At 42.3% G+C, this 26,496-nt stretch overlaps 1 protein-coding gene across 3 annotated transcripts; it reads left to right on the forward strand.

Moving 5' to 3' along the window:
• On the forward strand, positions 1-26,168 carry DHX9 (DExH-box helicase 9). 3 transcript variants are annotated; one of them, XM_056497156.1, is made up of 27 exons: positions 1-190; positions 2,282-2,422; positions 3,400-3,514; positions 3,761-3,864; positions 4,195-4,340; positions 7,651-7,697; positions 8,114-8,247; positions 8,865-8,954; positions 9,048-9,209; positions 10,524-10,601; positions 10,913-11,104; positions 11,732-11,873; positions 12,361-12,443; positions 13,571-13,727; positions 13,895-13,995; positions 14,595-14,808; positions 14,999-15,093; positions 15,236-15,309; positions 15,944-16,096; positions 17,468-17,628; positions 19,259-19,370; positions 19,983-20,144; positions 20,247-20,374; positions 21,471-21,700; positions 23,249-23,364; positions 24,645-24,845; positions 25,697-26,168. In XM_056497156.1, the coding sequence occupies exons 1-27, from the start codon at positions 80-82 to the stop codon at positions 25,959-25,961; spliced, it is 3,714 nt and encodes a 1,237-aa protein (XP_056353131.1). In that variant the 5' UTR covers positions 1-79; the 3' UTR covers positions 25,962-26,168. The 3 variants fall into 3 exon arrangements, with proteins under 3 accessions (XP_056353131.1, XP_056353132.1, XP_056353133.1); XM_056497157.1 differs by lacking the exons at positions 1-190; positions 2,282-2,422; positions 3,400-3,514; positions 3,761-3,864; positions 4,195-4,340 and adding an exon at positions 6,278-6,406 and having other exon boundaries at positions 6,489-7,697; XM_056497158.1 differs by lacking the exons at positions 1-190; positions 2,282-2,422; positions 3,400-3,514; positions 3,761-3,864; positions 4,195-4,340 and adding an exon at positions 6,326-6,406.
• The last annotated feature ends 328 nt before the right edge of the window (positions 26,169-26,496 follow it).

Below are 26,496 nucleotides of genomic sequence, written 5' to 3' on the forward strand. Positions count from 1 at the left end.
GTCCGGCCGCGCGCAGGCGCTGCCGCGGGCCCGGCGCCGGCTGGAGCGGGCGGCTGTGCCCCGCTGCCCCGGCCCGGCCATGGGGGACGTGAAGAACTACCTGTACGCCTGGTGCGGCAGGAGGAGGGTGATGCCGGCCTACGAGATCCGCGCCGCCGGCGGCCGCGGCCGACAGACCTTCCTCTGCGAGGTGCGGGCCTGCGCGGGACTGGGGGCTGTGAGGGGGATTTAGGGCTGTGCCGCGGGTCTGGGGACACAGCGGGTGACTGCGGCCCTCCGGGGCCATGGACGGACCCTGCCGGTCTCTGGGCTCGTCCCGGGGCTCTGTCGGGGATCTGAGGGGCTGAGTGCGTCTGGGGGTTGTGCTGAGGGGCGGAGGCGGGACCGGAGCCTGGGCTCTGCCGGAGGGACTGGGACTGTGCCGCGAGCGTGGGTTCGTCTGCGGGAGGTGCCTGCAGCTCTGTCCGAGAACCCTGTCAAAGGGAATGCGGGGCCCTGCCGGGGATCTGAGGTTCGTGGCGGGGTCTGGGCTTTTCCAGGGGTCTCGGGTGCTGCCGGGGGATCTGGGAGCCGGGCCGGACCCGGGACTCTGCCGGGGGATTTGGGAGCAGTTCTGGCTGCTCTGTCAGAGGGAACGTGGGGCCGTGCCGGGGATGCTGCCGGCTCTCGGTCCTGTCTCGGGTCCTGCCCGGGGTGTGGGCACTGCCCTGCCTGAGTGGGAGCCGCTGGAAGCCGAGGGCTCAGACAGGGCTGGGACGCTTTGAGCCAGAGTATCCTGGCTGTGTGTGCACGGTGTGAAATGAGTGAAAGGAGGGAAGAAGCCCTCATGATGGTCTTACAGGGAAAATGGATTGGTTTATTTAAGGGTGGTGGTGTATGTCTGCACTGTGTGAGACTCTTCATCAGTTAAAATGGTTAGGGGTACTGTATGTCACCTTTGCCAAGAGCTTTGGTCTGCTCTTGAACTTGAGATGAAATGTATTAAAGAGTTCTTGTTGGAATGGTTGCTACTCTGCACTGTTCTAATAGTACTTTACTCCTGCCTCTTGATATTAGGGATGTGGGAGCTGTGAATCCAGGTTGGCTCTGACAGGTAGCTGGCACTAAGTGTGAGGCCATGCGTAAAACAGATCAGTTCATGAGTGATGCCATAGATTTGCACTAAACACCTTGAATTTTATTCTTCCCCCTCCCATTTGTCTTCTGTGTCAGTAAGAAAACTAGGAAGCACAGTGGCATTAAAACAATTTTCAAGGTATTATAACTGGTTAAGCAATAGTCACATGGAATGCTTGTATTAATAGATATATTCACAGAATCATGGAATGATTTGGGTTAGAAGGGACCTTTTAGCTCATCCAGTCCTTCCCCCTGCCATGGACAGACACCTTGTACTGTCCCAGTTTGCTCCAAGCCCCATCCAGCCTGGCCTTGAACACTTCCAGGCATGGGGCAGCCACAATTTCTCTGGACACCCTGTGCCAGGGCCTCACCAAACTCACAGGGACCACTTTCTTCCTGATATCCCATTTAACCCTGCCTTCTCTCATTGTGAAGCTGCTCCCTCTTGTTCTGTCACTCTGTGGTTTTTGTAAAAAGTCACACTATACATATATATGTACACTATACATATATATTGTCACACACTATATATATATATATATATATATATATATATATAGTTTATTATATAATATGTAAGTATTGTCCTTGTTATGTTGATGCCCCATGATTGTCCATGGAAGCTTAACAGGTGAAAGGATCAGTCTCACTAAAACATCTCTCTTGCTGATTTTTGCAGCCTGGTAGGAGGGCTGTGAATCCTGTATGATTACTATGTGGTTGGAGGTACCATTGTCCAGGGTATAGAATTGCTGTTCTAAAGTGAAAAAAAAAAAAATCAGAAATAAATCTTTGGAGCTATGGCTGAGTGGACACAAGGTTGCACCTGTCCTTGTCCAAGAGTTTGGGATTTATGTTGAGGAAAGTGATTTTGCGCAGTGTTTGCTGCTGTGTGTTGCCAGGGTCGCTTCCTACATTGACTTATCTTCTTCCACAAGGTTTTGGGAAGCCCTTGTGCTCTGAGGGGAGAAATTCTCAGAAAGGGGGATTTGCTTTTCAAAACTTACAGAAATATATAGCTGTACATAATGATATGTAGCAATACCTAGCAATATTGTTTTTCCTGTACTTAGCAGCAGCCAGGATCTGGAACTCCAGTCTGTGTTGCTGGCCTCCAAGCCCCTTTCAGCTGCACAGAGCCATGTGTTGTTCCTTGCAGGTCCGAGTGGAAGGCTTCAATTATGTTGGTGTGGGCAACTCTACCAACAAGAAGGATGCTCAGAGCAATGCTGCCCGAGACTTCATCAACTACTTAGTGCGGGTCAATGAAATGAAGAAGGATGAGGTTCCTGCTTTTGGAGTAAGCTGCTCTTTCTCCTTACCAAAGACTACTCTGTTGTTGTGCTGCAGTGTTCCCTGTTGTGTTTCATCCCTGGAGTTCAGTCTGGTGCCCCTGTGCAGTGATGAACGTGAAGACTCCTTGCACTGCTGGAAGGCTGGAGCACACACAGAATGTCATGGAATCATTTAGGTTGGAAAAGACCTTTGCGATTATCAAGTCTGACTGAATGTTATAGGATGATCTCATAAATACAGCTGCATGTTGGGCTGCAGAGCTGATGAGGCTGGGAAGAATTCAGAGTCCCTGAGGTGCAGCCTGGCTTTAAAAGTGCTGAGTACTCACACCTGACACTGTGAAGTTTTAGCCATTTTTTTTTTTTAGCCATGTTCTAATACATATGTAATATATATAATCCTGTGTGCTTTAAAAAAAACCAGAACCAACCCCCAAAATAATAATCACAGATATATCAAACCACATGTTGAAAATCTGGTATTTTAAACCATAATTGCTTCAGGTGTGTAACTGATGTTTATGGTGTTTTGTGAACACTCAACAGTGACTATCACTTAAAGGCTGAGGAAGAGGAGGGTAACTCTTTCATTACAGCAAGTTTAGAAAAATAAATAAAGCATGAAGTATTGCGTTACTTTCTGAGAGGGAAGAATCTTCCAGTACTCCTTTGAGGATATATGAGTTTTCTCAGTGGAAGCAGCCTCCCTGCCTCATCAGCCTAGGTGGAACCCAATGAGAACAGAACTAGTATTTTGGTTTTGCTGTGCCAATTAGTTTCTCAGCAGTTGAGTGTTAAAATATTCACGGTTGTATTACTTATTGGGGTTGCTTCTGGGTAGTACCTATTGCATTTTTACAGGGGATGACTGTTGCATAATGTTGCCTGAGGTCTTTAAACTTCTTGAACAGTTTCTAGCTAAATTCTAAAATGACTTATTCTGCACTGATGTGCTGAGTTTTTCCTTCATTCCCTTCCCTAGCCAGCAGCAGGTGATATCCCCACTGGAGGACAGGAAGCAGCTAGAGATGTGTCTGGTTCCAGTTCATCTGTGGGGGGACCTCTTCCTCCACATTTGCTTATAAAAAGTGAAGTAGGTAAGACTGAAAACTGTAATTTCTGTCTTTGAATGTATTTTTGTGGTGATTTCTCCCCCAAATTGCATCAATCTGCAGATAGGACACACTGAGGTCATAGTTTTGAGGCAGAGGTGTGGAAGATTGCATGAGATCTGAGGGAAACTGGTCATGGCCTATCAATATGGCCAGGCAGTGCCTCTCCTTTGCTAAGAACATGTTTTGGGGAGTTATTTTATTTTTTAAATTTTTTTTTCTGTGTGCTAGGCAACGGACCAGGTGTAGCACCTGGAAACTGTGGAGCTCAATGGGATCGGGGTGCAAACTTGCAAGATTATTATTCCAGGAAAGAGGAGCAAGAAGTGCAGGAGGTAAGTCATGCTGAGGAATTCTCCATTAGTTCTTAAATAGGTATCTTTCATCCCCTTTAATTTATTTGCATTTATAATCAAGCTTGCATTTTTCTTTTGATATTTTGTGGTTAGTTTAAGCTGCAGATTTAAAGCTGCAGGTTTATTTGTTGACTTTTAATAAAGGTAATTTGTTTAAGCTAGGAACAAATAAATCGTTCTGGATAATAGACATTTTATTCTGAAAATAAAGAATTACAGGGGACTTTTTAATATTTTCTGTGATGTCTTAATACAGGTGAATTATTTAATCTTTTAACTGGTAAGTGATACTCTTTTTTTCCATATTAGACCACAGAGTCAGAAGTGGACTTAAATGCAGATCTTCATGGGGGTTGGACCTTAGAAAATGCCAAGGCACGTCTGAACCAGTTTTTCCAAAAGGAGAGGATCCAGGAAGAATATAAATACATTGAAATGGGGCCTGATCACAACAGGTTTGGTAGTTTCAGTCACTGTCTGTGTATGAAGGGTGCAAAATATTTTTTACAGTGGTTGGTCACACGTGCCATACTCCATAGAGCCATAGCATTCTTTGCCAGGATCAACAACATCCCTGAATATTGATATGGGGATGAGGAGCCTCAGTGCAGAGGGATCTGAGGGATTGAAGAAATTCCTGAGAAAGTCTGATATGCTGCTTTTAAATTGATTTCTGTCCTCTAGTCAGCTGCTGGGGTGTCAGTTTCTGTGAAAGGAGAGCTCAATTGCTTGTGGTAATAGTTCTGTGACTGTTGTTGCCTTTGTGCAATTTAGGTAAATCTTAAATTTGCTTATGCAGCAATGTGCTGTAAGGATAATTTATTTATATTTTTATTATATACGTATAATTGTATAATATATATTTATTATTATTAACTTATTTGACAATGGAATGTTCTTTTGAAAAAAGCAGTTTGGCAGAATTTTCCCAAAGGAGTTCTGAGAGTTTTCAGTTTCAGCCAAGACCAGCTGGATATTGCTCTTTTTTGACTTTTAGCCATTCCACCAGAGAATTTGCATGTGCATCTTCCAAATGAAAGTAGTTCATAACTACTCAGATTGTTCATAAAGAATTCATGGTTTTTATTATTTTATCCCTATTAGGAGCAATCTTGACAAATCATCCAGACAGTAGGATAGAGTATTATTTCTGGTGAAATAAAATGATGCTTTGTGGCTGGAAATAATGGCATGCTGCTGCTGCTGGATTCTCCTGATTGGGTTAGGGCTTTTTTACATTATATAAACAACTTGTGTTCTATGAGAGTTATATTTTTAGAAAGACAAGAATTTTCTTATTACAGCCTTTCAAGAGAGCATCACTTGAAGGACTTATGGTATTCTTTTGTTATTGAGTCTTCCAATCATTTGGAACATCTAAAAGATGTGTATTGGTGCAGAAAGTTGTAAATTCTCATTTAAAACCTGTCCTCAAGTCACTTCATCTCAATTTATGTCTCTCAGGCAAGGCCATTTCCTTCATTTAAGTGAATGACATAAAAAGTTAGTTTGTACAGTACTAGGAATTTAAATTATGCTTGTTGCAGGCAAATAGCTTGTGAACGTTTCTTCTATCTTGTAGCTTAGGGATTATTTGTGTAGCTCATTTTTTGTTACATCTTCTGCAGCATTAAGCTGTGTATATTTAAATTTATCTAGTCTTGAGCAGAATGAAATGATACAGATGACAGTATGTTTCTCAGCCTGGTTGTTGTTCTTCTGGAGTGTATTTCAGAGTTTCCTATATACTCTTTGTTCAGGGAAGTGGATTGCCCTGGATGGAATGGCAGAAGGGGCTATTCACTACCTGCTGCAACAGATCAAATAGGTATGAAACAATCCTAAAGTATTGTAGGGCTCATTGAGAGACTGATGGGAGACTTGGATTTAATCCTTTTGGTGTGTGTAACAGCAGAGGGATGTTTCTGGAATTTTGAGGGTATAATATAGTGTAGGTTGTTGGGTTTTTTAAAAGAATTATCAATTGTCATGCATCTTGCCAATCTGTTTTGGGGTATTTTTGAGGTAATAATCAGAGATATAGATTATAACAGATATGTTAGCCATGCTCTCAGAGGTTTGTGGTCAATTAATCATACTCATGGTCTGAGAACTTAGTAATAGCTGGAAAATTTGAATTTGGAAACTTTAACTATGACAGGAGGGTATAAGTGGTAAATATGAAGATGGCTCTCCTAAAACACAAAGCATGAGCTCATATTAAGGGATGGGATGTGGTTTTTCTGTGTTGGTTACCTGTGCCTCCTTCTGTTCCTGCTGAAGACCGACACCACAGACCTGTGCCTGCTCACACACAGGCTGCTGAAGCTGGACTAGGGAATCGTGGGATTCTGCTGCAAACTGATTTCTGGTGTTGCTGTTCTCCCCTCAGGTGGAGGAGAATGAGATTGAATGCTGACTGTAGGCCTGGCTGAGAAACATACTGTCATCGGTGTCTTAGGTGGCTGTTGTGTCCCTGAGAGCCAGTGGCCTTCGACCCCTGAAGCCACTGTGCCTGAAGGTCAGTTTGCTGATAGCACAGGAAGGAGGTCTAACCTGACATTTAAATCACTCACTTAACCTTCTTTATTGTTTGTTTGCAGCAAAAGATGGAGGACCCAGGTGCAAGGCACAGCCTCCACCTGTGCAAATGCCAAGGCCTGGTTTCCAAAGAGGATCTCAGTCCAATAAATTCCGGTCATGCGCCTTGAGTCACATTTGCTAGTTTAAATCTTGTCTTACAAGAATTCAGCTTCAATATTTCATGTGGCAAATACAGACTTAGGTTTGGGATTCTTAAAAACATGGATCAAGATTTCTATTCTCCTCTGTTGAGGATTTCTCTTTATTTAAGCCTGAATTCTTCTCTGTGAGGGTGGTGAGGCCCTGGCACAGGTTGCCCAGAGCAGCCCCATCCATGGACGTGTCCAAGGCCAGGCTGGAGGAGGCTTGGAGCAAGCTGGCGTAGTGGAAAATGTCCCTGCCCACGGCAGGGGCTTGGAATGAGATGGTCTTTAAGATCCTTCCAACCTAAACCATTCTATGATCCTATGATTCTATGATGAATATGCCAGTTAACCTTTAACTGAACTGGTTGCATGTCTACTAAGCAAACTGTTGGGTTTGCTACCAGAGTTACCCTTGAGTAACTCTGTTACTCAAGTTTTGCTCTTTCCAGAATATGGCAATAAGTGAATGGAAATTCATGCAAATTCAAACATTCTGCCTCCTGTTCAGATAAGTTCCATGGTTTTGAGTAAATGACCTGCTTGGGTTTTGTTTATGCTCTAAGCTGATCAAATGTGTGGTAAAAAGCAGAGTAACTGTATTAAATGTATTAAACACAGGCTATTACTGGGTTACATTAGTGTTACACCAATACTAATGTGGGATACAGTTAATGGTACATTGATATGCATGTTAAGTCTACATTAACATCCCGCCTGCTTTATAACTGTTTGTTGCCTTGAACTTAGACATCTCTGAGCATATTTCCTAATAATGTTGTTTTAAATTTCAATGCTGAACAGTGGCACATTCAGAACTCTTCTTATCAAATGTACTGTTCTGTTGATGATAGGTCTGTTACCTACTATCTTGGGGTTAAAGGGACTAAAACCAGTAATACTTTACCTTGGTCATTGGTGAATTGAGAGTTTCTGACTGAGGACAGAGATCTTTGCCTAAAAATATTGGAAAGAGTAAATATTTTTACAGTGTCAGCTATTGGTAATTGTGCCTTTGTGTTCTTTCTTTTTCTTGCAGGAGCTTTTACGCAGAAATGAACATTTATGTGAAGCAGCTGGGCAGAAGTAAGTGCTCCTGTTTATTTTTTAACTTAGCAAGAGATGGGTGTTGATATAGAGGAACATTTGTGACTACAGAGTTTATTATAGTTATAGTTGGAGCCACTTCCAGAGGTAGAGGATCATTTGTATGATGATGCTGAGTGGTATTGGATAATCAAACTTCTTTAGGCACTGAATGCAGAAAAACTTCAAAGGACTTAGCAGTAAAGTAACATCACACAGCCAGTGTGAGCTGGGCAATGGAGGGGCCTGGTTGGATTTTGTGTTGGAATTCTGGATTTATCAAGATTTGAGACTGTCCATGAAACCTGGTCTGAGTGTACAGTCAGAGAGCCCAGCTCAGAGTAGAGTCTTCTGTGGAAGCTGCTCCTTGACTCCTACAACTTGACTGCTACAACTCTGACCTTTGTGTGCTGCAGGGATTTTCAGTCGCGAGCACGGATCAAACAAAAAGCTGGCAGCACAGTCCTGTGCTCTTTCCCTGGTCAGACAGCTCTACCACCTTGGTGTCATTGAGCCTTACACTGGGCAGACGAAGAAGAAAGGAGAATCGGTGAGTTTGGCAGGACAGACAGGAATGACTGCTTTCATTTCATAACACAGAAGCACTCTCATAAACAGGAGTGACTTAAGAGTTCTCTCCATATTTAACATCTTACAAGTTATTCGTAATTTTTATTCTTTAGCAACTGTTTCTGTTCTGGTGAGTGATTTGGATCAGATATATAACTTCATGTGTATGTGATTGGAGCAGTGACTAATTTTGCATTCTCTTAAATGAAATAGGATTTGTAACAAATGCTGTCTTCAGTATAGTTTTTCTACAAGCTTGAATATTTCTGTTTGGATTAATTGTCTGTCACATGAGCATTTTCTGGCAATTCAAATATATATATATATACACACACACATACCAAGGATTATATGTCATTTGGGTATTTGGTTGCAAGTTCGGGAACATGTTCCTCTGAAATGAAACTCAGATATTTAAAAATAGCCTGTAAATCCTTATTCAGTGAAAAGTCAACAAAACATTTCAGGAATGTGAATTCTGAACAGAATAGTCTCTGACCTTGTTTCATGATGGTTCACCTCTAATAGCCCACAGGTCTGGCTTCCAGTGCCTATCTTTTTGTGTATAATGATGTGTAGTTTTTAAATATTTCCTAGTTGGAGCCCTATGAGGTGTCACTGGCTTCTGACTTACAAAATCATCTGCAAAAGACGATACGGGAGCTGTCCCTGGAGATTGTGCCTTTGGTAAGTATGTGGTTCAGTACATCAGTATAGAACATCACACCTGCTCATTTAATCATTTGTCTGTCTTTGTCCACTCTGCTTTTGGATTTATAGCCTGAAGATCCCAGTCATCCAGTTCAGATCAACGTTGGAAAGTTGGCCCATTTCGAACCATCACAGAGACAAAGTCAAATGGGAGTTGTTCCGTGGTCACCACCTCATTCCAACTGGAACCCTTGGACTGGCTGCAATATTGATGAGGGTCCACTGGCAAATGTAAGACAGCTTAAAAAATGGCTTGATTTCCCCATGCTTACAGAATTTCTAAATGCTTCTCCCCCACCAGGATTTAAAGTATGAGCTATTTCAAAGAAGAAGACAGTCTGCTAATAAAATTTCTTCCCTTCTTGACCTGGAGCCAGGGAGTTCTTTGTGTTTACTTCATGTTTTATCAAGTCTTGAGCAGCAGTGTCTTGAGTGTCCCAATTCTCTGCTTTGTTTCACCTTTTGCCTGCTATTGTGCAGCCCATCCAAAGTTTATAATTGAAATTGCTAGGTAAGTTAATGGGCATGCCATTTATAATGCTCTAGCTTCTTTTTCCCATACTTCCACACTCAGACTCTTTTGCTGGGAGGAGAAAGTGCTCCAAGCCAGTGCCACTATCAAGCAACCAACTTCCTTACTTTTTGTACTTTCTAGTCCCATTCAGCACAGAACAAATGAAAAGCAACAATGTGACATGATAACGTGTAGGAGAAGGGAAAGAATTACTGATCTGCCAAGTTCAGAGGGTAGTTTGGTCTGACTGGTATAATCTGGTCAGAAAAGACTCTCGGGGCAGGAACTTGATTTTCCTACAATATTCAGATTGCTTATGGCCAAAATAATAAGTTAATTCTTTTTCTACTGGAGATTTTCCATAAATTACATTAATTTAGTATAGATTTTTATATATTGATTTTTTTAAATTATAGGGAAGTAATGTAAATTTAGCTGTTGCTGCATAAAATGCATAACCAACATGGATATTGCAAATTGAGGTGGCTTCAAATCTCTTCAGGATTTACCTGTGCTAGTTCTGACTGGAACAGCTGACTTATTTGCAGTAAAAACAGCTAGCTCTTTGGTAACAAATTTGCACTTCTTCAGATTTCTTTGGCAGTTGAGAGACAGGATTTACCTAATGAATCCTCTTCAAAGTTTTCCCTTTTCAGCTACTGTTTTAAGGGTGGGTTTGTGTTTATATTAGGTCATTACTTATATTAAAAACTCCTGTTTAAATCATCATTTTCTTGGCTTACTGCTGAATAGAGAGTGTTTCTCAAGCAAAGTGTTTAAATGTAAACAGTCGTTCTTTTTCAGTGTTCTTGGTCTTTCTGAGAGACCTCTTTGGAGATGAATATTTAATTCACTGGAATGAATGAAATAAAACAGCTCAGAGGCATGACTGATTTCAGGGAGTTATGCAGGAAACAATCCTCTAGGGATATTTGGGCTCATGATATTAGTGTGACTGATCTGATAGTGAAGTTATGATGTAGATACGAAGAGGGGTCCAAAAGCCTCCAAATAATGTCTTGCACTTCCAGCTCACTCCGGAGCAAATAAGCATGGATCTGAAAAGTGATTTCATGTACCGGCTGGAGCAGGATAAGGAATTGCAGAGGGTAAGTGTGTTTCCTGTGACCTGCCATCCTTGTGCTGGGCTCTTTATTTTCCAGAAGGGGTTGAACATTACACAAAGTCTATAAGGCTGGATTTCAGCACAAATACACACCACGTTTTCACAAGTGCTTGGTGTTCCAGTGTGGGGGATGTGGGGGTGAGTTGTGCTGTGTCAGGAAATAATACAACCTATGACGTGTTATTTGGCATTTTTTCTTTTGGGTAAGGGAAAAGCATAGAAAAAGTGAGGCAAAGTATAGATATGGAGCAGAACAGGCAGAATTTTTGGAGATGTCCTGGACCTTTTTTCCAGATCCAAGAAGAGAGAGAGGCCTTACCTGTGAAGAATTTTGAAAGTGAAATTCTGGATGCAATCCATCACAGTTCTGTTGTTGTCATCCGTGGTGCCACTGGCTGTGGCAAAACCACTCAAGTGCCCCAGTATATCCTGGATGAATACATCAGAACCAACCGAGCTGCTGAGTGTAACATAGTGGTGACACAGGTGAGCAATGTGTGGCCAGTGTGGCCACTGCATTTCTGTGGAGGATATGAGAAGTCACCTCTTGGTTCAGATAAAATCAGAGAATCATGGAATGGCTGGGGTTGGAAGGGACCTTAAAGCTTGTCTCATTCCACCACCTTTTCATGGTCAGGAATGCCACCCACTAGGCAAGGGTGCTCCAAGCCCCATCCAAGCTGGCGCTGGAGGATTGAAGGATGTGTTGAGGAACCTTATTATCATTGCAGGACAGGTTCTTCATAAAGATACCTCCTCAGCAATATGAGTAGGAGAAACCTCAGCATCATATGTATTTTTGTTTGGAATGTTTCTCTTGCATGGATTTGCAGTTTGGATAACCTGGCTTGAACCATGCCCAGGTGAAAACTAGCAGACCAAGGGGAAATTCTTTGGGAAATGGCAGCTTTTAGTTGCCATATACCCTTATATCTGTCCTTTGTGAAAAAAACCCTGTGCTGTTACAGTATTAATGTTTAATGATTACTTTGTAAAGAAATCTCAGGACAGGACTCTTGTAGCATTTTTAATTTCCTTTATTGCTTTCAGCAGTATTGTGATAAACTTCTAAAACCTCTTCATTAAGTTAGGGAAAACTTTTGCACCCCTCAGCCCCGGAGGATCAGCGCGGTTTCTGTAGCGGAGCGTGTGTCCTACGAGAGGGGGGAAGAGCCCGGGCAGAGCTGTGGGTACAGCGTGCGCTTCGAGTCTGTGCTCCCTCGGCCACACGCCAGCATCATGTTCTGCACTGTAGGTCTGTATTGCTTCCTTATTTTGGAGCTTATCATGGGTCTGAACTCTGAGTTAGCAGCAAAAGCAGAAATACGGTTTGATTAAAATTTTTATAAAGTCTGCTTGGAAGATTGAAAAGGTTTTTTTGGATAAAAGTTCGCTGACATGCCATTGTGCAAAGAAAAATTAAGATTTAATATTTTTGTTCAGCAGTCTGATAATACAGGTCTGATAGCACAGAGAAATAATCCCATGAAGAGATAAAAGTGCCATATATTGATTTTCCTTAAAAGACAGAAAGGGAAGCAGCATTGGGTGGGAAAGATGGAAGAGTCTTGTGGTAACGCTTCGTGGCGTCGCTGTTGCTTGTACAAAGGAAAACATGGCAATTAGAGATGGGGTTGGAAAAGGGGCTGCACAGCCTGCACACTTCCTGATTTTTAAACCAGGAGCTGGGAGGGGAATGGTTGAACTGTTATATGAACATTAACTGACTGTCTCTGAATTAGGTGTTCTTCTGAGGAAAGTGGAGACTGGGATCCGCGGCATTAGTCATGTTATTGTTGATGAGATCCATGAGAGAGACATCAATGTGAGTTAGCTGGTGATGACTGTCCTAATCTCTGTTTAACTTCTGTATGTGTTTGTTTGTTGTAGCCAACATGTGAGAGGAAACTGTATCTTAGTGAGTGTCAGATGGTGTGAGTTTTCCTCCTTTGATAAGATTTTTAGAACTCTTAATTATTTCTTATCTAAGTAGCAGAGCAAGGACCTTGCTGCTTCCTTGCTGCCCTCTGACTATTTTCCTGTTAGGATCCCCTGTGTCCTTGTCCTCTCTGGAAAATGGAACACCACAGTACAAACACATCTTGTGCAAGTGGGGGAGCATGCTGAATGGCACTGTTGTTTTGGAGTGCTGTTTTTACTGACACTGTTGTATTACCCGTGGTGTTCACAGAACCTGCAGTCTTGATAGTGATACATTGAAATTCAGGGTTTATGTGAAGTAAAATGCAAGTTAGTGATAGAATTAGGAGGGATATTGTATATAATTTGAAATGGCAAACACTTTCTGTTCCCTTGAATATTCTGTATAGTTTTCAACTTTGTCATACCAAGAGTGAGAGAAACCGTGAAGTTCTGACATGTTGTTTAAGCTTATTTGGACAGAATTTGGGGACTCACTTGAATAAAATTGCAACACACATTTTCTGATGCATCTCTTCATCTATTAAATGTATGTTAATGATGTAAAATAAAAGTTTGGAAATTGTGAGTGAGATTGGAATTTTGTCTGTTGAGCTAAGTGCGTGCCTGACTGCACAGCAGAACTAAATAAATGTCATATTCAAACAGAGCTACAAACATCACACCCACCTGCACTGAGTAATTCCTATTTATTTTATTAATTATGGCTACTTTATATGTAAGCCAACTTTAAAAATACCTGGGGTTGTAATGTATTGTTAGGAAGGAAGCAAACTATTTTTGTAGAAAAGAAAAACCCTTCTTTACACCGGAAATCCTAAAAATCACTTATTGCAGTCATGGCAGTAGTTTCAAAATAAAGCACTGACAACTGTTTCTGGCTTTAGAACACTTTTGTTCCACTTCTTACTTCTCTTGCTCAGTAAATGTGTCATTCCTTCTGGTTTCTTGTGAAGATACTGCTTTTTATAGATATGAAGTTAACATTGCTCTTATTCTCTTTCTATGCAGACTGACTTCCTTTTGGTGGTGCTGAGGGATGTCATTCAGGTGTATCCTGAAATCAGGGTTGTCCTTATGTCTGCCACCATCGATACCAGTATGTTTTGTGAATACTTCTTCAACTGTCCCATCATAGAGGTCTATGGGAGAACCTTTCCTGTCCAAGGTAAATCCTTGGTTGTGCTTCCAGAAACTTCTTGAGTTTTTATCTTGGATTCCTACTCTGAAACATCCTGATTTATTTCAGGAGACTCTTGAGAAGTGGTGTAAAGAATTATGTTCCCTTGCACAGGCTTCCAGCAGTAAGTCCTTATCAACTGTCTGTCCTTGCAGATTATTTTCTGGAAGATTGTATTCAAATGACTCAGTTTGTCCCTCCGCCAAAGGAAAAGAAGAAAAAAGAGAAGGATGAAGAAAGTGCTGAAGATGACGATGTATGTTCGAATTTTAATATGAAAAGTTAAACAAATGCTATTTTTAGTACTCCAACTTGAGTGTAATTCATTTGGCATTGTTGAAGTAAAACATCTCTAGCAGCTTTCCTGTTTTTAATATCTGAGATTGCTGTTAACTTCAGTAGTGGAACTAAATTTCTTCTTGCCCTTGTAAACTGAAGAATTTCTTTTTCATTGAAGCTAAGTTTCTCATGTTTTGTCAGCCTAGTTCTCTTTAAAGCTAAAACTGAAATGCTTTTTGAATGTTAAGATTGGTAACCTTGGAAGAAGAAATGGAGAAAGAAGAGCTTGATGGTACCCTTTTAGGATGGAAATTTAGATTCTCTCCCTTCTCTTGCAGTTGATATTATCAACCTTTACATACATTGTCAAAAAAATACCAGTTTTATTCAACTTTTAATTTGTAGGTTTGAAACTTTTTAGTTTGGGCCACTTAATTGAACTTTTTTTAAATGGCTGTTTTTTCTTGAAAGGCTTCTACCCACATATCTCATTTTCTTATTTGCCTGGCCAGCCAGTCTCCGTAGATTGAGTAAATTAATTTATATTATTTCCTTTGTGGTATTTTTCTTTTATAGGCCAACTGCAACCTTATTTGCAGCGATGAATATGGCCCAGAAACAAAGCACTCCATGGCTCAGCTGAATGAGAGGGAAACCTCTTTTGAACTCATTGAGGCTCTGCTGACTTATATCAGGACTCTGAATGTCCCAGGAGCTGTCCTTGTTTTCTTGCCTGGCTGGAACTTAATCTATACAATGCAGAAGCATCTAGAAATGAACCCACGCTTTGGTATAAGCAGCTATTCTGTTATATTTCATTTTTTCCCAAGGAAACTACTGACTGTGAAGATGGGAGTGGATGAGTGGCTTAGGGAGTTAATTTGTTGTGAGAGTGAATGGCCAGAAATTTTTTTGTTGTGGAACAAAAGAAATGAGATTCACATAGCAGTAGTTACCAACGTTCTTGTATTCCTTTGTAGGAAGCCACCAGTACAGGATTTTACCTCTGCATTCCCAGGTTCCTCTGGAGGAGCAGCGTCGAGTGTTTGATCCTGTGCCTCCTGGGGTGACCAAGGTATGGAGCCTTCTGTGTGCACAATTCTCTTGGGCTTTTGGGGAACATATTGCTGACTTTTAAAATAAATTCTGTAGTTTATCTTGCATTATCAGCTTTTTCAGACCAAATAACACCGCTTTGCCTTTCCTGGTTTTTATAGGTCATTTTATCTACCAGTATTGCCGAGACCAGCATTACCATCAATGACGTGGTCTTTGTTATCGACTCTTGCAAGTGAGTTCATGAAGCAGCTTCTTGTTTCATAAATCCTACCCTTGGGAATGCAGAAGAGGTTTTGGGAACACACAGAAGTCCCTTGTGTTCCCATGCTCCCGAGCTAAGCTTGAGGACTCTTAACTCCCTCAGGACAAATTAGCATTGTCTTTAGCTGGTCAGCATAGTGACACACCATGCTGGCATCTCAGAGGATTGGGCTGGTCATGCTGGCACTATTCATGTGAGGTGTCACTGGGTCTCCACACCAATTTGATAGACGTCATCTGCCAAAGGAGTTTCACAAGCTCTCAGTGTCTGGCTGACGATAAAGAGGAAGATTTTTGTAGTCTGTTACAGTTCCTGCCTTGCAGTGCATGCTCTTTGTAAAAAACTACACACAGAGAGCTCATGAATTCATGAGAATTTTATGCTTTTTGGACAGTTGTGAGAACATTATTCCGTGCAATAGTTTGGGGCACTGCTTTAGAAGGAATGTGATGCTTTAATTTCCAGACTGATGCCTGATTTACCAAAGCTTGGGGGTGGTTGGCTTCTTAAAAGCAGTGTGGCTGCAAGACATAAAATAGGAACTGATTCAGCAGGGCTTAAGATGAAGCATGTTTAATCTTCAGTGGTGTTTTTCCTGTAACAGGCAAAAAGTGAAGCTGTTCACTGCTCACAACAACATGACAAACTATGCCACGGTCTGGGCATCAAAAACCAATTTGGAGCAGCGGAAAGGCAGAGCTGGGCGCGTGCGAGCCGGGTTCTGTTTCCGTTTGTGCAGCAGAGCTCGCTTTGAGAGGTGAGGCTGTGGTCTCCAGAAATAAAATGCCTCAGGGAATTCTCCCAGAACTGTTGGTGCTGCTTTGGGTGAAACTGGGGAAATGATTGCAAAAAGCACAGAGAGGAGGTGGATGATGTTGGCTTACACTGAAATATCTCAGTTCTTTGGTTTAAAAGAATGTACTTTTGTTATGCTTTTACCCATAATAAGAGGTGGATACATAGTTCATGATTTTAGTACTATAAGAGTGTCACTGCAACCTACCAAACCTTTCAGGAGGAGAACAATACTACTTGGGAATTGAGGCAAGGAAAAGAGCTTTGTAATGAGGACAAGGCTCTAGTCTGCCTTCAAACACTGGGGGCACCTGGCATTGCCATGTAACAGGCCATTTTGTCATGAAAGTGGTAAAAAGCTGGGATGGCAGATGTCACTTTTCTCTCCATCCCCATTCCATGGCCAGGAAGCCCCTTTGTTGTGCTCTAGCACGTTCCCTCTTGCTGAAGCTTTTGACCTCTGCCAGACTGTTTTTCCATTACTAGAGCCATGGAAATCTCTTTGCTGGTTGGAGAAGGCAACACAGCTGTTAGTTACACTCTGACCTCTCTCCTAGAAGTTTCAGTGCCCCTTTCTCTGGCTGTTACAGCATAGCTGTGTTTTGATGTTCAACTTTTTGTAAACTCTTGAAAGCCTCAGTTGATCAAAAACTATCGTTGAATTTCTCAAATTTATTTAGATCTGTTGTTGAGTACAGTGGAATGATTTTAATTAACAGTTTTTGACAGTGAACTGATTTTAGGCTACTGAAGTAATGATGGTTTTAAGGTTACCTTCCTTCAGAGAATATAAACCCAAAATATAGAAGTCCTTGGTGCTTAGGAAAGAGTGTTTGTAGACTTGTACAGGTAGTTTTTGAGAGAAATCATCTAAATCTGCTGCCAGCTGAATCAGAGTATCTGTTCAAGGTGTTTTGAAAGCTTTTTTAGCTGCACTAGCAAAGTGTTTTTACGTAGGGCAGGCTGAAAAGTTGTCCCTCAGGAGTATAAGAGCTTCCTTGTCAGAGTAGAGGAGGATCATAAAGGACAAATGTGGGGCTGGACACAGCCATGCTGGTAATTGTGCTTCAGCCCTGCAGGCTCTCTGTGATCAGCTCCTCTAGAACCCACAGTGGGCAGTGGCGATGTGAGGACTATTCCCTCTGCATTCCCAGTGTAAATTTACCCCAAAGGAGAATGGAGAAGTACAGAATTTTGTGATAGACGAGCCCGAGTTCCAGCAGCACAGAGAGACAGAGTTTACTTTGGAGGGCAGTGGTTTCTGCTGTTAGAATGACCCCTCATGGTGATCAAAGCCTGTGTTCAGAGAAATGGGACTTTGTTCTCATTCCAGACTTCAGACGCACATGACGCCTGAAATGTTTCGAACGCCACTTCACGAAATTGCTTTGAGCATCAAGCTGCTGCGGCTGGGAGGGATCGGGCAGTTCCTGGCCAAAGCCATCGAGCCGCCGCCCCTGGACGCGGTGATTGAAGCAGAGCGCACGCTGAGAGGTATCCTTGTGCCCACGGGCTCTGTGCTAATCCTGGGCTAGTGGAACTGCCTCCAGGTGGTTTTCCATGTATGGATCTCTGACAAATGGCTGTACCACCTCTGGGTGGATTCCTGGAGCAGCGTAGTCTGGCTGACACAGCAACCTGGAGGCATCATGTGGGTGGCAGTGGCTTGTACAGCTGAAGAAATATTTGAATTCCCAGTAGAGTGTCATTCCTTTAGGAAACTTGAGCCTTCAAACTTGAGGCTTGTTTTGTTGTTTTACTGGTAACTTATGTTAGCTTCCAGCTTCCTGTTTTCCAGCTGTGGCATTGCTGTGTTTGACATAGACTCAGTCCAGTGCTTGAGGCATTCACAAAGCTTCTATAAAAATACTGAAAAAGAGAGGCTGGTAGTTTATTAAATAATTACCACTTTGTACAGTTTGCTGACCCAATATCTCAGATTTTGTCAATAAATTAAATCTCCAGTTTATACATCTGCATAAAAAACTGAAGAAACTGACATATGGGTTGTCTCCCCACTTTCTTAAAGGGACTAACTAGAATATGAATGAAATAGACAGGGAAGGACTCTAAATTTGTGCTTTAGAGGTAAAGCATAAAAGTGACCACAAACCTCAACACACTTTGTAAATGTCACTAAATAAGCACTTCCTACAATTTTTAACAACAGAAGTATCTGTTTGATTGTTGATTTTATGGACAAATTGTGCTTGTATACAGGAGGGAGACCAGAATGAAAAACATATGTAGTAGGGATATGTAGTCAGGTTTAATGACTTTGTGTTCTGAAAATTATTAGTACTTTTCATACTGTGCAGCTGAGAATTGCAGAGCTGGGGAAAAGGCAAACATTTTTGGTTTTAACACCAAATAGCTATTTCTGCAGGTGCCTCCCTTTCCTGAATGACCTGTGATTTTTCAGTGTAGGTACACTGCTAGTATCTTCTTAGGAAGGTGAAACATGTTATTCTTCAAAATATTCTTTAGGCTTTTGGGTTCAATAGGTACCAGGAAAAACTGATTTGATGGTGGTCAAGGAATCCTTTACATTTTCTTTACCCATTTAATTGCTGAGGCTACAAAGCTTCTTTTTTTTTTTTTTTTATGTGAAGAAACCTTTGGTAGCTTTGAGGATGAATACAGGTGATAATTTTTAGGTAATGGGAGGAGGGAAATGCATGTAAAATCTCAAGGAAGAGAGAGTTTGTGGTGTTCTCTTTATGATGAAGAGGGTTCTGTGATTTGGCAATGGCAATGAAGACTCCATATCTGGTTGTGACAGGCAGAAATTCTGAGGCAGAAATTAGGTTAGATACATTAGATAATAGATGGTTTAATAGTGTAATAGGGGTTTGAACATAAGCAAACTGAAAAGGAATGGAAAATATGTGTGTGAATTACATTGTGATTATTTTGTTTGCAGAGGAGGTAGTAAAAATTCTGTAAAGCTAAAGTAAAACTTATCTGACCTCTAATCAGTTTTGAAAATCAGGTTAGCAATGGTGTAACCAACAGTAAACAAATATGAGTGAGGTTTAGTTTAAACACAACTGTTAAAAATCTGAATTTCTAATCCAAAGATTTCTGGGGTTAGCTAACTTGATAACAAGGGATCTTGTTTCAGAGCTTGATGCCCTGGATTCCAATGATGAGTTGACACCTCTTGGAAGAATCCTGGCCAAACTTCCCATTGAGCCTCGTCTGGGCAAGATGATGATCATGGGCTGTATTTTTTAGTAAGTTGAGCGGTCTCAGTGGTCATGTTCTTGTTTCTCTGAGTTCCTGAGCCTCTTGACATGTGCAAGAGAGAAAAACCAGTATATCTAGATGAGCAATAAATGCTGCAGCTGGGGAGAGGTGACTGAATCTTCATGGGAGCAGAGAAATAATTTCCAGTGTAGGCAATAAAGCTATGGTCATGAAATTCAGTTAATGGCAAGACACCAGTGGAGGCTGAATATTTCTGAATTAAGAATGGGATTTGAAAAATTTAGGTATAACAGTGAACTAGAAGTGAGGAGATATGGAATTTAACAATGAGATAAGGAGAAAAATCAATCTCCACATTTTGCTTTAGTAAAAGATCTGTTTTTGTCACTGTGAAGGCTATAGGGTCCTGTGATTACTGTAGGGACCTTTTCACCAGAAGAATGGGGTGTATGGATGGATGGGAAGGCAGAAAGACCTAAATTAACATCTACTTCCAGGGAAGTGCTTCAGTGAAAGAACTCTAGCAGATAAAGGCCAAATTCCTAAGGTCTCTGGCAGAGAAGTTTTCCTTAGTATCTGCAGAGGGTGCTGGCAGCGCTAACTGAATCCTGATCCTGATCCCTTCTGTGTTCTTTCAGTGTGGGAGATGCTGTTTGTACCATCTCTGCAGCTACCTGTTTCCCTGAACCTTTCATCAATGAAGGCAAACGCCTGGGATACGTCCATAGGAATTTTGCTGGGACCAGGTATTCAGATCATGTAGCTTTGCTCTCTGCCTTCCAAGCCTGGGATGATGCAAGGTACGTTGTCTGGCACAGCAGGTAATGGGATGTTGCAAGTAACACAGGGTGAGCTTTTTCTTTCCTTGATCAGTCTTCTAATGCCCTCTATTTGTTTTTCAGAATGGGTGGTGAAGAAGCAGAGAAAAGATTTTGTGAACACAAAAGACTCAGCATGGCCACTCTTAGAATGACTTGGGAAGCAAAAGTCCAGCTAAAAGACATACTTATTAGTTCTGGCTTTCCTGAAGGTGATTCTGATTAAATTCAGTAATTTAATGATTGCATTTTTCATTCTGAGATGATAAATAAATAACCAGGATAATCTGTGTTGAGCACCCAAGCACAGGGGGAATATAGTTATGGATTTGCCATAACACCACTCCACTCTTACAGCTGCGTTCAGGTGGAATTTTAGTGTTCTCTCCTGAAGTTGTGATGGCTGTGGTACAACATGGAGATTTTGGAGGCTGAGATTAGAGCTGCAGGATTAAAAATCTATTTAACAAGTGTCCTTAGAGTGTCGTCTCCCTGACTGTATTTCTCCTTCACTTGTTGCCTGTCCAAAATGTGCTGTACTGTGCTTTCTCCCTTCTTTCCATAGAGCTTAGTGGGAAGTCTGTGTGATCTGAAAAGTGTTCTGTTCTGTGACTTCCTGGGTTTGTGCTGCAGGAGGGATGTGCAGCAGTATGCCAAATTATTCAGTTTTCTAGAGAAAAAATTCTTAAACTTGCCCAGGTTCTGAATTTGCCTTTTGCTGCTGAGGAGCTCAGTGAAATAGCATGGCTGCCTGGACTAAGCAGATGTTTATCTCCCCTCCTCTTCTTTTTATTTTTTCTCTTTAAATTCCTTTAATTTTTTTCTCCTCATGCTGTTAGGATCACTGCTGCATTTATCCATAACTTTCTGGGCAAGATGACTTGAAAACAAGCCACCAGAGACTCTGGGGGAGATTTGTAACAAATGAACTAATAAAAACATCCATTTTAACCTCCCCTGAATGATCTGTCTCCAAAACAAATGCAGTAAACACACTGTGGTACAGCACATTCTGGGCAAACCCATCTCTCCTTGTTTTTGAAGAATTTGGGAGAGAAAAATACCTCCTTGTAGTAGTATTTTTCAGCTTTTCATTCTCCATTAAAAAAAATTGAAAATGGAATGTAGAACTTAAATGCTCTGAGTGCATAGGTCATTGGAGATAACATCTAGCAGTTGATTCAATCAGAAAAGGCATTGATCTAGGATGCTAAACAGCTCTGCATTGATCCAGGATCCTAAATAGCTATGTTGTGCTCTCCTACACGTCCCTTGGATTTGAACCACTCTTCTGTTCTCTGCCAACAGAATGTTTGATGACTCAACCGTTTAACAACACTGGCCCTGATAACAACCTGGATGTTGTCATCTCCCTGCTGGCTTTTGGGGTCTACCCCAATGTCTGCTACCACAAGGAAAAGAGGAAGATTCTTACCACTGAGGGGCACAATGCTCTCATTCACAAATCGTCTGTCAACTGCCCATTCAGCAGCCAGGACATCAAGTATCCATCACCCTTCTTTGTTTTTGGAGAGAAGGTATAGACTTTGGGTTTATTCTTGATCATGTGCTGCCAAATGGTTCAAGAGGCTCTTTTTGGTAAAGAAATCATAAGAAAAAAACCTGACTGCAATATTAAATAGTTTTAGTGGGGGGTTGGATGGAGGGTATTGTTTGTTGGTTGGCTTTCTTTCCAGAAAGTAAATGTTACATGGTCCTGGTGTCACTCAGCCTCCTAGTAACTTCCAGTCAACCACTTTCAGTAGAAGTAGAGATGCACAGAAAGTTCCTGTGAGTTTTGTTGCAACAGCCAAGTCATAGAGAAAGATCTAAATCATTATCTTCTTTAAGAGTTTGTTTGAGGAGCTCTTCCATACTAATTAGGCACCAGAGAATTTTTAGCCTTATAATTTCTGCTGCTTATGAATCCAGGGAGAAAACAGGAACATGGAATATGGCAGTGGGGTGCTCCTGTTCTGGCCTGTAGGTAGTGTGTCATCTCGAGGATAATTTGCATTTCCCAGGCATCACCCAAAAGGTCTCCATGACCTTTTCCTCCATCCTGTGAATTTGATGTACATTCTGTGTATGTGCATTGCAATCCCCGTGAGATCTCCTGTGCTCCAGTGACAGCCATCATGAACTCAGCTACTCCTGCTCAAGGAGCAAAGGAAGGCAGTGCTTTTGTGTTTGCTAATAACCAGAATTTAAAATCCTTTGGGTTCAGGGATTTTGTGACAGTCTCTATTTCTGATCCATAGTTCAGAGCCAGGGTAAGGCTTTGCTGATTCTTCACCCTTTGTATCAGGATCCCAGGAAGGTTAGACCTTTTATCCACCTTTACCATCTCTCTCAAGTGAGATTCCCCTAAATCAAACAAAAGATTTTTGAGCTTAAAAAGTTTTGCTTTATTAAACCAAAGTAAACACAGGAAATGGAGACTAAGATGGTGGCTTAAGAGTAGCTTAGACAGCACCTGGGTGAGGCTGGAATGCAGGAAGGATTTGTGTGCAGCTCTCTCCCTGCCCATTAGGTCCATCTTCTGTTCCTCTTTAAACTGAGGGGCAGGAGCCATGTAGCAGGGCTGTTATCTCTGGCTTAATGTTGTCCAAGCTCTCAGTTCAAGTTCAAGCTCAAGGTCAGTGTAACATGACACAGTAGTGACTGCATGGACATCTGGCAACTTCCACATTTGCATGAGTAGGACCCCACTAAAGCTTTTCATCACAGCTTCAGTAATTGAAGGGTGGGAAGAAAATTCAGATGTGCCCTGGTCATTCTAAGGCTGGCAAAGCATGAGGTGGCTCTTGTAAAAACTACATAACTGCAGACACAGAAAATGAATATTGTAAAATTGAAGATAGTTTTTGTTGAGGTTTTATACCAGCCAGTGCTGAATTTTGTAAACCTCTGCTTGGCATTCAATTTTGTATGTGCACATGCTCTTGTAATTTCCTAACATTATACCTAGATTTTTTGTGTGTTGTTTGGGTTTTGTTTTACAAAATTCTCCAGTTTCAGTGTCCAGAGGAAGGTGTAGAGCTCTGCTTTCCATTTCAAGAGTTATTTTCCTTTTTCACTTGCAGATTCGAACACGAGCTATCTCTGCCAAAACCATGACCTTGGTGAGCCCGCTGCAGCTGCTCCTCTTTGCTTCCAAGAAAGTCCTGTCAGATGGGGAGCTCATTCTGGTGGATGACTGGTATGGATCTCCTTGGTGCTCAGAATCATGGAATCACGGAGTGGTTTGGGTTGGAAAGGACCTCAAAGCTCATCCAGTTCTGACCTCCCTGACTGAGGGGAAGTGCAGCTAACACAGACCATATGTCTATAGAACAGGGATCCCAGAGCAAGCTGTGGGCCATGAGTGTGTTGGGAAGGCAATCACCTTTGTTTCCGTGAGGAAGGGACAGGTTAATTTGAGCCCTGTTCAATGCAGATTATCTGCTTAAACATAAAAACAGGACAAGGCAGTTTCCATAAAAACTGCTGGTTTTTTCCTCTTTAACTGAAAGGTAAAAGGCACTATTTTGTTTTGGACCTTCTCCTCAGGCAAAGACAGAGGAAACCTTGTTTTCAAGGCACAGAAACACAGCTTGAGGAGAGAAATGCCTCTCCAGTGCAAATTTTATGGCTATCACCAAATACCATCTGGATAGTTGTTTTTTGGTATTTTTTTCTTTTACCCACTAGTCAGTAAAACAGAGGCAAAGAATTCCTTAAGCTTAATTTGCTACAATTTGAGGGTTGGACCTTTCAAAATCTTGGAGTCTCATGTTTTCAATTTACTTTAAATTTTTGTATCTTGCTGTTTTGATGCAAGAGGTTACGTGTTGAATTTATCGGAGTATAGAATGATAGAATCACATAATGATTTGGATTGAGAAGAACTTTAAAGCTCATCTCAGGTGGACATCTTCCAGTGGACCAGGTTGTTCCAAACCCTGTTCAGCCTGACCTTGGACACTCCCAGGGATGGGGCAGTCACAGCTTCTCTATGCCAGGCCCTCACCACCCTTACAGGGAAGAATTTATTCCCAATATCCCATCTAACCCTGCCCTCCATCCATTTAAAACAGTTCTCCCTTGTCCTATCACTATCTGCATGTATCTCCTTTTGAAAGCCCTCTTTAGGCACTGGAAGGAGTTCTAAGGCCTCCCTGGAGCCTTCCCTTCTCCAGGCTGAACACCTTCAGCTCTCCCAGCCCATCTCCAGAGCAGAGCAGTTTCAGCCCTCAGAGCATCTTCGTGGCCCTTTGTTAAATTTTAAGAGCAAATTTTGCCAAAAGAATGGTTATGTTTTAACAGTGCCAAATTTCAGAGATCTTTCAAATTTGCCTCCTGAATTTCTCACCCCATCAGTGACAAACTAGAATTTCAGAGATTATAGAGTGTAGGTTTCTGGCTGAATGAAAAGCCACTCTGCAGAACCTTTTCCTTCCCTGGAAGTGGTGGCAGCTCCAACTGCTCTTTGTGCTGCAGGATCAAGCTGAAGATGCCGCACACAGCAGCTGCCTGCATCACCGCCCTGCGCGCTGCCATGGAGGCGCTGGTGGTGGAGGTGACCAAGGACCCTGGCGTCGTCCGGCAGCTGGAGCCGGCGCACGAGCGCATGCTGACCGTGATCCGGCAGCTGTCCCGGCCGGCGGCGGCGGGGATGGCACTCACGGCTGCCAGCACCAGGTGAGAGCTGCAGCTCGGAGGTGAGCAGGGGGCCCCCAGGCTTTGCTTTCAGTGTGAAATGAGAGACATAACTGCCTCTTCCCACAAGGACACACAGCTCTCAGGAATAAAAGCTGTCATCCTCTCTTCCAAAACACAAAGCGCAAATTATCTTTTAAAGAAAAGATAATCCATATTTTGTAGCTGCTACGGGGTTCAGATAGCTCTGAGGGCCCCCAAGGCAGGTCAGCTTCTCATCTAGCTAGGAATAAGACTTTGGGAGTCACCATAGAAGTTCCAAAGGTAGCTTTATTTCTTCGAAGGATTCTACCAGCAAAATCCAGATACATAGCATAGCAAGGGGTTTTTATAGATTTTAGGGGGATTGAAATTCTAACCAGTAGAACTGTAAGTTTAGAACTGTCCAATTACTTTAAGATTCTAGGTGAGAAAAGACCAATCATCTAGTAAAGGTAAAGACCAGTAGAAATCCTAAATGATAACAGGGGTTTTGGTAGGGAGGGGGGGCATCTCTCATGAAAGGTTTCATTGTCTCAGGGTATAAGATCCCAAGAGCCCTCTTCAGGGACAGTTGTATCATCCACAATATTTAATAAAAAGGCAAACCTTTTTCTGGAAAGCAAACACATTTTTGGCTGGGCTTGCACCCCTCTGTTGCTCCTTGTTTCCATTCTTTGCTTCTGAAGCAAAGGAAACTTTTCTGAAGTGGGAGAAGGTGCAAAAGTGTAGTTCAGCTCTCGTGTTGTGCTCACAGAAGATGGAGGTGCCTTAGCTGAGGATGGTGCTATTTCCCACCTTTAAGAGCTGCAGTTTGTGAGACTGCCTCAGGTGCACGGTGTCTTGTTTGCCAGGTTCGGGGACGGCCCCCGCCCGCCCAAGATGGCTCGCTACGCCAACGGGGGCGGCCTTCGGGGCCGGGGAGGCTACGGGCACGGCCCCGGCCGCAGCGGCAGAGGCTACGGCGGATACTCCGGCTGGCACTCGGCGGGAAGAGGATTCCCTGGTAATCCTGGGGGAGGCTACGCAGCTGGGGCTGCCTGCCGAGGAGGAGGGTACCGAGGAGCAGGCAGGGGCTACCGAGGCGCCTGCTGGGATGCGGGCAGAGGTGGCTGGTAGTGGTAGCAGTTCAGGGGAGTCTTTCCACTTCAACAAAAGTGCATTTCCTTCCCAAATTCCTCTCTTCCTCTTCCCACTTTGTATGGGTTTTTTTGGTTCCTTAGTACAATTACAGTTCTGTAATATATTATGCCCTTAGGGAATTTCCTGCAAGTTGTATTATTTTATTGTTAATAAAGAGTTGTTTCTAAAGACTTGCATACTATACCTTTGATTTTGTGTTTGGATTTGAATTTCAAAGTCCTAGCTAAAGAAATTCCTTTTTTAGAGTGAAGTTGATCTTTCTCTGGTCTATTTACAGAATTGTTTCTAATTTGTAACTGTAAAGCTAGTATTTACTTACAAAAAGAAAAGATTAAAAAATGTTACCATTAATACTCTAGTGCTTGTCCTGGGAGGTTTCACTGATTCTGGTTCTGATGCAGTGATTAATTTTGTAGCTCCTCAAGACATCTGTGTGTCTTGGGTACAGCTCACCACCACAGCCCTTTTAATTCACATAAAGATCTCATTTTTGTGATCCTTGTGGTGTCCT

This window comes from Oenanthe melanoleuca, chromosome 8 (assembly GCF_029582105.1).
Source record: "Oenanthe melanoleuca isolate GR-GAL-2019-014 chromosome 8, OMel1.0, whole genome shotgun sequence".
NCBI classification, from domain to species: Eukaryota; Metazoa; Chordata; class Aves; order Passeriformes; family Muscicapidae; genus Oenanthe; species Oenanthe melanoleuca.

What these genes read in the sequence shown, in the direction of transcription:
- DHX9 (XM_056497156.1), top strand. Translation starts at nt 80, where the DNA reads ATGGGGGACGTGAAGAACTACCTGTACGCCTGGTGCGGCAGGAGGAGG. An exon ending in TTTGTTATCGACTCTTGCAA is followed by an intron (nt 15,310 to 15,943) that starts GTGAGTTCATGA and finishes TTCCTGTAACAG; the next exon opens with GCAAAAAGTGAAGCTGTTCA. An exon ending in CTCATTCTGGTGGATGACTG is followed by an intron (nt 23,365 to 24,644) that starts GTATGGATCTCC and finishes TTTGTGCTGCAG; the next exon opens with GATCAAGCTGAAGATGCCGC.